The 11,182-nt window shown below is 33.1% G+C and overlaps 1 protein-coding gene across 12 annotated transcripts; it reads right to left on the minus strand.

Moving 5' to 3' along the window:
• Nucleotides 1-330: 330 nt before the first annotated feature.
• On the minus strand, nucleotides 331-10,122 carry LOC121967671 (nicotinamide/nicotinic acid mononucleotide adenylyltransferase-like). 12 transcript variants are annotated; one of them, XM_042518031.1, is made up of 11 exons: nucleotides 9,750-10,121; nucleotides 9,597-9,657; nucleotides 7,104-7,207; nucleotides 6,739-6,812; nucleotides 6,307-6,392; nucleotides 5,510-5,593; nucleotides 5,187-5,271; nucleotides 4,788-4,867; nucleotides 1,761-1,862; nucleotides 1,591-1,649; nucleotides 331-852 (listed from the first exon to the last, which is right to left on the minus strand). In XM_042518031.1, exons 3-11 carry the CDS (start codon nucleotides 7,196-7,198, stop codon nucleotides 753-755), a joined length of 765 nt encoding a protein of 254 aa, XP_042373965.1. In that variant the 5' UTR covers nucleotides 7,199-7,207; nucleotides 9,597-9,657; nucleotides 9,750-10,121; the 3' UTR covers nucleotides 331-752. The 12 variants fall into 12 exon arrangements, with proteins under 12 accessions (XP_042373965.1, XP_042373967.1, XP_042373964.1 ...); XM_042518033.1 differs by having other exon boundaries at nucleotides 6,739-6,780; nucleotides 9,735-10,121; XM_042518030.1 differs by having other exon boundaries at nucleotides 9,735-10,121.
• Nucleotides 10,123-11,182: the final 1,060 nt, after the last annotated feature.

Here is an 11,182-nt window from a genome sequence, read left to right on the forward strand (position 1 = left end):
TATAGGCACCCATGTATTTGCTAAAAATAATTGAAATGAAATCAGATAAAAAGATCTCAAATTTCAAAAATACTTTATCCTTGTTCTTTCAAACTTCCTGACACTTTGTTTTTTCCTAATCCTCGTTAACCGATTCGGTTCTACAAAAATTATCCGCCGCCCAGAATAATTCTCAAAGTACAAATAACAATCCACATGATTCCAATGGTTCAAATGTGAGACGAATTTATTCCGCTCCTGAGGTTAAAATCTTGGATGTATGAAAAAGTTAAGGTGCTTAGAGCACACCACTGAACCATAGCCCAGGGCGCATGAAATGTTCCCTTGTTCTTTTAAAATGATGACAAAGTAAATCTAACAATAAATAAATAAAAGGTTATACATTTCCTTACATGCCATTCCCTAAAAAACAAATTCATCCGATTCTATTCTTCTAATCCAACGTAGTATATTAGCATCAAACTTGGTGATAACTTTGTCAATATCGCACTCATTTTCTGCGTTGCACTAGTTCCACATTTTGTCAACTTATAAGTTGACATTTCATAAATAAAATAAAATAAAATTATAACAGATTACAACACTGAATCAAATTTCAAAGGAAATTATTTCATCAATGGTTTATTGAGAATTCTCCCATGTGGATCGAAGGGGCCATATCTGCTACTGCGTTTGCATGCCACCTCAACTTGGTGAAAAACATTATTCTGGTCCATCTCTCACCATCTTTGCTTGAGAGGATCTAAAAAATATCAAGTAGAACCAGTTGTGTAAAGCTTTTGATCTTTGATGTAATCAATGACTTCATCGGCAGTTAGGTACTTAATTGAGAGTCCCTTCCTAAGGCATTCCCTGAAAATAAAAAGAGAAATTATTAGATCTTGTTTGCTGGATTAGCCAAGCAGCCAGTTCTTGTACGGATTACATTGGTTGACAGCCAAAGTACTCTCATTTTGAATCAAATAATCAACATCATCATCAATACCATCATGATGAGTTTGTCATTTTGCTACAATGATGAGTTTGTCTTAACTAAAGTTCTCTTTTTGGAATAAAAGTAGAAAAAGAAAATAAGAATGAAAGGAGAAAGTATGAGGTAACTGGTTCCATCATACTTTTTAAATGAAAGGAGAAAGTACTCTCATTTTGAATCAAATAATCAACATCATCATCAATACCATCATGATGAGTTTGTCATTTTGCTACAATGATGAGTTTGTCTTAACTAAAGTTCTCTTTTTGGAATAAAAGTAGAAAAAGAAAATAAGAATGAAAGGAGAAAGTATGAGGTAACTGGTTCCATTCTAAAATTTTCCCAGTTATGTTTTCAGCTTCCAAATATACCATAACAAATGAATTTGAAAATTGAAAAAAATAAAAAATATTTGTCATCAGCTTATTTGACATTATTATAATGAATTGTTTATTTATATTTTCCAGAGAAGATGTTTAATTTTCTCTGAAAATAAGAAAAATAATATTATGAAAAATTTTGGGTATTTTTTTTTAATCACGAAATGGAAACAAGAAAGTTCATAACTAAGCATTTAGTTTGGGTATTTGGAATATGAACAAGATAAACTAGGTTACCTCAATCTTGTTGAGCTAATCTGGTTTGGTACAATTTCATCTACTGAGAAAATATTACTCTGGAAACAACAACAAATATTCATATTTAGTAGGGGGCACAGATTCACCAGGAACTTTTATTGAACATTTTACTTTAGGAAAGGATTTGAAGGTTTGATAAAAATAAGTACCTTATTTTGCTGCAAAATTTCATTGGCAGATATTATGTTTTCAATATCCTTCCCTTCCCTGCGGATACAAGCAATACCAAAGTCCTCGCATATAGTTCTGACCTGGAAGGATGGGAAACAATGTTAACATTTTATTGTTCATACAAGTTAACCACTCAATAACTGATAGCCAAAGTGAATGGAGTTCGAGTCTTTTTAAAGGCTCCAACCCAACTACTTTTGGAAAATAAAATTAAACAAACTGGTAGGAGATGTCCACTTACCTATTAGGACATCACAATTAGGAAATAAATTGAATATAGTTTGGAAATATAAAATCTTAGCAAAATAAAAAAATATCCAAATACATAAAATTCTAACTAAATTAAAAGAAATTCTACCAAATTAAAAGATACCAAACTTCATGACACTTATAATAGCACAATTATCAAAGTTAATTACAAATTCAAAATTCTAATTAAATTTAATACATAGTTTACATCATTCTCTATCATTAATGAGCATATTCAATTAGGTCGTCTTTTCTAATGTGTAAGAAACAATAATAGCATCATTTAACCTTAGTTCACTTACAATCAATGAACTATTAATTAAAATGAAAGAATTAAGCTTAAAAAAAAACTTCTTATAACTCAAATGCATATATATATATCCTTCATTTCTACTTTATTTGGTCATGTTTGTTCATTTGACTCAACAATTTATCACTTACAATCAATGGACTAATTAAAATGGAAGAATTATGCTAAAAAAACTATCCAAATAACACAAGTCCATTTATATCATTAATATGTACTTTATTTAGCCACATCGTGAGAAAGAATGATTGTAATGTTTGTTTATTTGACCTACCAATTTATTTGAACATTAGTTAATTTTCAAATTAGATTATGCTACATTTCAAATTTCAAATAGAAATTCTATATAACATAGAAAAACAATGCTAAGTTTAAAATAATTTTATAAGCTATAAAACTAGCTAACTTCTCTAAAGAATTAAGTTATATGATAAAAATAGAAATATTTCTTTTTCAAATGGGTCAATATGTGTTAGCGCATTTATATACTTGGGTCGTATCATGTCATGTTACTTTCTAATTGTCTCTATTAATTCTATCACTCTTATAAACCTTATCCTGTGAGCCCACCTACAAATAGACCCGACCTCGGGCCGGTGACTAGGTTAAATGAGCTAGAACCGGAATTCAAGGCCCAAAATAACTGCTGCAATTTAAACCGCCCATTCAACCGTTTTTTTATTTTACAGTTGAAAAAAAAATTAAAAAAAAAAAGAGAGAGAGAAACAAAGCAAGTTATCAACTCTGAGAAGAAAGGGAATGAAAGAGAAGGGATTGAGAGTACCGAAATGCTTTTGTTTCTCTTTTGAACATTGGATGAGGAAGAAATGACATCATGGAAGGGTGATGGTTGTCATTCTTCATCATTAAAGCCGGTCCATGCTTCGATGACCTTTTTTCTCCTTGGGCAGTACTTCCCAACAAGATTAATCTGTTTGGATCTTCCATGATGACCTTTTCTTAATTTTGACGATTGGATCTCCAAGGCTAGAAGGAAAAAAGAACATTGACCAAGACATGACAGAATCACTGACTTCTTTCCCAACAGAGATGTATCAAACCTCTCAAACGGTGAGGCCTATGTTGAAGGAGCAAGCCTTTCACGACTATATTAAGCAATGCCTGAAATAGTTGTTGTTTGGTTTCCAAACGCAATAGAAATTCCCTTTGTTAACTCTAATTCTGATTTTTCAGATTGAGAATGAACATAAGATCTTTCCAATCTAGAACGGAAAGGATCAAGCAATGTATGTAAAAATTGATATATGGATTGTGTCATCAGGTTTAATGACATCGGTGGTAAAAGAAGGCCTACCCGTTGGAAAAGAAAAGAAAAATGAAGGCTATTTTACCCATTGGAACCATCTCTTCCGATCTCTCAAAAGATTTTTTTTACTTTTTAAATGGTTGAAATAATTTGATTCACAAGGTAACAGGAGTTGAGAAGTGAGTGATAATGTCAATTCCTAAGATAACAAGGGTAAAAAGATAAGCAAACTATATGTGTTTTGATTTCCCTATCCCTAAGGAGATATATAGGCAATTTAAATAAATGCAAGTTCTTTTTAATTTTTTTATAAATTTTATAATATTTATTTTTTAAAATAAACAAAAATAATTTTGAGCCATCGTAAACCGTGAACTAAACCGTAACTGACAATTTTGAACCGTGAATTGTAACTGTCTTGGACAGTTAAAGTTAAGGGTTAACATTTCTAGAACCATCGAACCGTCGGTTCCGAACTATCAAACTATTGGTTCCAAGTCTACCTACAAACCATAGGTCTAAATACTCCTTGCAAAATTAATTATTTAACAATTTCCATTTTCCTTATTAAATTAATTATATTCTTGACCTCTATGTCATTGAATTTTTAGTAGCAACATAGGAAACATGTTTTGGAGTTCAAAGAATTAGTAAAATGCTTGTTAGAATATTTATAAATTTGATAGCTCATTCTAATCATTTGTCTAAATAAGTAATTATATAAAATCAGAATATTTCAATGACATTGATAGAATTCATGTGTTTTACTTTTACAACTTCCATCCACATAACTAATCCCTAAGCAATTCCCCCTTTGTCCCTCAAGGCTTGGTGTGGTAGTAGGAGGCAGGGTGCATTTCCCAAACAACTAAGGTTCACCGCGCAAGGCGCATCTACGGCGATTGAACTACTTGTGAAGTTGGAGCACCACATTAGGAGCCACTGCGTTTCCTAAATTTACTTAGTAGACGGAATGTGAAGCCAAACCGTCTACCCCATGATTAGTTGGGTAGTAAGATCTAGATACCCAGAATAAAAAAAAACAAAAAAAAAACAATTACCCCTTTGTGTATATTTTCAAATGCAATTTAAATCTGTAGAAATGAAGAGTAGTTTTTTTAATAAAGCAGGAGGAACAATTTGGCATAAAAACAAATGAATGCCCTTTTATATGAGATGTACCTGATCTTGCATCCAGACTCCAGGAATAGCAAAAGATTCAAGTAGATCAGATCCACATAGAAGCATTACTTTGAGTGATTCTATAACCAAAATTAAGATAATTAATCCTAAAAAGAAACTCAAAGACTGAGTTTAAAACTCTAGAATACAGGTAGGAAATTATGTTGTCAGTTGGAAAATGCAAATCAAATGTATAATAGATTCACAGAATTTGAGAAGAACGCAGTTAGATATAGTGTGCAAAAAAAGAAGAATTTTAATCCTGACCAAAAAAACAAGAAACATAGCATAGTTAAAAAGAAAGTTAGAATGTGCGACAAATTAAATTCTTAACCAAAAAAGGAAAATTAGACTATGTGGACTAAACCAAAAATATCATTGGATTTGGGAACTTTGTACCTTTTCCTATGGAGAGATTGCAGCATAAGGAATTTTGTATCCTGGACAAGATGGTAAGAGTGCGCTGATTACTGTTTTGTTTTGCCTACAGTGTGAATAAAGATCATTAAGATATTGGTTGAAAAAAATTAAAGCCCAGTATGTGTTATGGCCATTTGGAAAATAATACAGACAGGATGTACCTAGTAATGGACCATAAATTTTTAGAAAATGATAACAACAATAAATTGATTTTGGGAGAAAAACAACCTAAACATAACACAAGGTCATCGTTCATCTAATATCTTCAATAAAAGAAAATATCACAGTACAATTTTAATTACCTCCCATGGATCTACCATGACAAAGGAAGAACTTTTGCATGCTAATTCACACAGCTGAACTCGATGCATAGCCGGCAAAAGATCCTGCAGGAGTAAAAGTGAATTAGCTTTCTATAACACAAATCAGAAATATGCATGAAAGCAATAGCAAGCATTAGTCCATTTTGGTATTCACATATTTTTTTTTGGGTCAAAGTACATTGACTTCTTTAATCAACAAATATGAGTAATTAGTTAAATTAGCTTTAAGTATCAAATGGATACTAACTTTGGATACAATGAAATGGCAAAGACCAAAACAAAAAATTCTTGGAATGGAAAAATAAAGGATCAAATTGAAAATATTACAGAACACATATAGCATCTGCAAAAGAAATGAATCCATATACATAGAACATGGATATGCTTTTCATGCACAAGATTTGATGACTATTGGTAAAGTGCAAAAAAATTGTTGAGAAATGATCTCCAATGGCCCAAGCATTTGCATGACCATATCCAAATTAATATGGACAATTCATGGTAAAAAAGATAGGCCATAGGTTCATAGTTATTTTAGCATGGACCTTGTTTTAGCAAAATATACTGATTATAACAGTAAGACACTGATAGCTTTTCATAAATCAGGTAGATACTCGTGTAATAATGTAATCACTCAAGGACCTTTTCTCCAGTTCAATTGCATGTACAAATCATGCTAGATATGCATAATTGATGCTAAATAACACTAGTCCATCCGATCTAGTTTACTTCTATGTTGCTACAATAGTTTACTTCTATGTTGACGCGCCACAAACCTTTTTCTTGTATGCATCATTTGCAGGCGACATATAACCTCCTATCACGACAAATCCTTGTGCTTGCAACACATCTCTTGCTAACTCTGGAAAAGTTTATAATTAGCTCAAAATAGTCATGTCTAATACATTTTGTGCCACCAATTCATCATTACTAATACTGGTTACATCAAAATATGAGAGATGCATAAAGCAAATCTATGTTGATTTGGATTTGGCATATACACATGGATATAATGCTGCAACTATTAGATAGAGACAAAAAGTGGTTTACATGCATTTCATCATGTAATTGAATAACTGACTCCACCCAATTTCGAGAAAAACATGGAACACAGCTTCTCAAGCTAAAAATCTAGATATAGTAGTTCTCAACTTCTCATTAAGGTAATTATCAAACATGAGTGCGTGTATACTTCACAGAAGACTCACCAAAAATGCGCAAGTGCATATAAGTTGGTGGATTGAAACTTCCTGCTGACAACAAAACAACAAACTTCTGACACCTACAAGTTTGGCATTAATTGCATGAAAAAACTCGTAGAATAAACTTATCATGTGGGCTAAAGTTCAATGAAGTTAATAGAGAAATATCATGTTTAGACAGAAAAATATGACACAAAACTATGAAAATCTTTTCAATCTGATTATACGAAGAGAGGGTGTCAATGGACAAAGCCCACTGTGACTAACTCCAGCTATTTTCTTTAAAATGCTTACCATTGCCATCCTTTCACACAAAAAAGGATGACTTCTTTGATTAACAATATGTAGCAAATATTCCATAAAAAATACACCTTTGGCTGCAAGATCCATTGGCACTTGATTCTTGAAGATTTCTTAAAGAGATCTTATCCATAGGAAGTGGAACACCAACTAAACCAGAATCCATGCCAAGATACTGAAATCAAAATTAATAAATTGAAGTAAAAGGCTCAAGATGAACTTTTGAATTTTTAACACACTATTCTATTGGATCATAACCACAAAACACATTACATAGTAACTCTAACTGGAAACTTGTGACATAAATAGCTCCTAAAGAAAATTTTCTTATTTGCTTTCGCACCAAGGATTAGAAGAGGATTGATAAACTACCCTTGAGATTCTCCATCTAACTTCGCTTTTGGAATGATTCATCTTATAGTATCCTACTTCATGAGATCATATTTCTTTCAAGTTATGAATTGCAGCAAGCATGTATGTACAAACTAGGGTTTTAGGTCGTGCCACTTCTGTCATCACTGACGAAACTTGTCCTTCTACCGGCCGTCATGAAACAGAATTGTATCGTAGGCTTCCCAACACAAGTACGTCAAATGCTGGGGATCTACCTTCGGTACCCGAAAAGCGGAAAGTGGGAATGGAAGAGGAACGCATACCCGGCCGACGAAGTAGATGAAGCGATGTCAAGAGTTAGAGAATGATAACGTCTACGGAAGTTGGATTTCGTCCTGATCAGTCACCGGAATCGAGGTCCCAAATGCCTCATAAACTAAACCTTGCATATCATCTGCATAATTTTTAGATGGAACAGAAGCAGAGTTTGTAGATGTACTATATGATATCTCTCCATGAGCTACCCAATGAGTATAACCTTTGATAAATCCATCAACCGTCAAATGATCAAAGGCAACCTCTCTTGAAACAAATATACCAATCTTACACCGTATACATGGACATAAAATCATTCCATTTATATTTGCATTAGAAAATGCAAAATGTAAGAAACTTTGAACATCATTTCTATACTCCTCAGTTTGTCTTGGTAAAAACATCCAACTCTTATCCATAATGATCATAAAAAAAAACTTATTAAAATTAATTTAACATTATGATATATTGTTAAATTTTAAAATGCATGTATACTAAATTTAACACTTATAAATAAAGAACTGTATCACAAATAAAATTCACAAGTTAGAGAACTCAAGATATAGATAAATCTTTATAACACAAGGACTCAAGAGGCTACAACATAACAATCTATAGCATCTGCATAATTTATCTCACCTAATAAAAATCAACAGTACAAAAAAATAACTCAATATGGTATCTTTTTTTTATCATGTCCTAGGTGCCAATTGCTAGATATCTGATGTGGAATAAAATTATTCATTTTTCTTGGCTCTTAAACACATGCAACCATGCTTGGCTGTACATAGTTTGTGAAATACATAATCAAAGTTTTTAGGACAAAAGGATAAGGTATTGCATGAGAGGATCTCATTTCTACAACTCTCGAGTTGTTAAGTCAAATATAAGTGCAAACATAGCAATCAACAATCTATACTATGGTTTCAAATCTCCTGCTCTACAAGGTGGATCGATCAATCTCATTTATGCTTCTCTTAATTCTTTTCATTCTATTTTAGGTACTTTGCTCCAATCCATTACTGTGTGTGCTGGAATTCTGATGTGCTGGAATTGTCACCGTGCTGAGTAAAGCTGCTGTCCGTGTGAAGCTGAGTTTGGAATTGCTGTCCGGTTTTGATGTGGTCTTGATATGCTGGAATTGTCACCGTGCTGGATTTGCTTGAAGCTGCTATCTGTTTGATGAAGGCAAGATGGAGCTGGCCGTGATGTTGGTGAGGTGTAAGTGTGAACACAAATCCGCATGTTGGAATTGTGTTTGCACCTTGGTTATTTTACTGTGATGATGGTTGGTATCTTGCATGCTCTCATGTTGCATGCGAGTGTGGAGTTTTACCTCAACTGTTGAGGAATCAACTCCCATGATTTTGTAAGTTTTGACGATTAGGATGAGTAGAAAACTTACTTAGTAGAAGTCTCCAACTCAGCCATAATAATAAGGTAATTTCATAGAACCAACACCTCTATATTATATTGAGAATAAACATGAGATGTAGAGGTGACCAAGTTCAAGAAATTAAGAATCTCTAAAAGTCTCACAAGATCAAACATTTGTACGCTTCTTGTGCAAAGCAACTAAATTATGATTACAACTACAAGGGATACAACCAGTCCATGGCTCTATTGTCGAACCTTTCAAAGGATGTCTTTAAGCTAGTTATGTTTTGTGCAAAGCACAAGATATAAGGGTGAATTTGCTAATGAAGTACCTTTAGGTGATGAGCAAGGTCATAGCTGACATCATTAGCCAAGTGGAGCAAACTAAAGAATCCCTAGATCTCATAACACTCACTAAGATTAAAACGTTACATAAGAAAGAAACCTATCCATCAAAATTCAAAGAAAAAAGACCAAACACATATACAAGTGAAGCTTGTTAGATAAGGACTGAAACTTAAAACTATTATTATATATACCTGTTTGATTCGATTAGGTAGAAAGGAGCAAGGTGACTATTAAATTCTTCCAATCCACAACCTAAAAAAAACAAGAAATAAGTTAGGAGCATATACAATGCAAAACTTCCAATCCACAACATTAAAAAAAAAAATTACAAATCACGGTGAGACCCGCAGATTAGGGAGCAGCGACGACAAGAATGAGTTTGGGAGGAGAAAGGCAGAATCACAGCGTGTAGGCAGTGCTGTGGAGGAATCGTGGTGGAGGCCGGCGGCGGCACAGGTATGCGTGAGCGTGGGTGAAGATCCCAGCGACAGTGAGAGCAGATTAGGGAGAGGAGCGGCAACGAACGAGAGCAGAGGGAGGAGAAAGGGAGGGGAGCGCCGCTGAGAGCAGATTAGGGAGGAGCAAGGAGAAAAGCAGCGATGACGAGAGCAGCTAACGGAAGAGAAAGGGAGAGCGGCGAGCGAGAACAGAGGAGAAAGAAATTCGGCGTGTGATGAGGGAAAGGGCCGGGTTAGCGTTAGGGCAGGGAAAAAAAAAACAAAAAAACTTAATTATTAAGTGATTATTAGGTTACTAATTTGGTGACATTTGGTGAAATATGTCACTATATATTATCTAATATGATATTTTTATATTTAAAATAATTTTTTTTAATAAATGTCATTAAAAAATATTTATAATGATATTTAAATTTAAATGTAAGAAAATATCATAATAGACTATATTTCTAGTAGTGCCTAAATTACTATAAGTCTACTTCCATAATCATATCAGTTATCATATTATGGGATGACATCATAATCTTTACGCGTAATAAAATGGTACTTAAAGTCATATGTGACGACTTCTTGAACATGGTATCTGATAAGTTATGGTCACTAGTTGAGGTGTAATGTGATAGGAGAATACTATCAATGGTCCTTAACTTGCCATATAAAATAGGTTATTACTCATATTTAGGTGTGCCATGTTACCCTAATATTGCCCACCTAAATATGAGTAATAACCTATTTTATATGGCCAGTTAAGGAATATCTTGATAATTGTAGACTATTAATATAATTTTCTTAATTAATTAGCTTAAAACATAATTGATATGTGTATAGTATCATTAACATATACGGCATATGATGTATACTACTATAGAATTATATAGTAATGTGCTCTTTTAACAATATTATTAATGATTGTGGGATGTTATATGGGGCCGTATGACATAATCCAATTGGTAATATCATACAAATAGTATGGTATTATACTATAGTTACATAAGTAAAAGGCAATCGGAGTACTAATGGTAACTATCATTAGTACATAATCATTGATATTGACAGTGTATAACACCAGTTTAGTATTTGGTCATACCTACCATAAATTATAGTGATACGGCAGAAGGCTATAATATTAATTGTGCTAATGTGGCATTTGTTATCCTTAGAGGGATGCCAGTACCCCTATATAGTGTCATGCCAACCAATCAGTAAAATAAGTCCCAATAATATTATGTACAGCATATTTATATACATGTTCAATCCGATCCGCTGATCCTAATGGTGTACCATATGTAACTTACTCATGCTAGGTCTTATTATTTACA

The sequence above is a fragment of the Zingiber officinale genome, chromosome 3B, assembly GCF_018446385.1.
Source record: "Zingiber officinale cultivar Zhangliang chromosome 3B, Zo_v1.1, whole genome shotgun sequence".
In the NCBI taxonomy this organism is placed as follows: domain Eukaryota; kingdom Viridiplantae; phylum Streptophyta; class Magnoliopsida; order Zingiberales; family Zingiberaceae; genus Zingiber; species Zingiber officinale.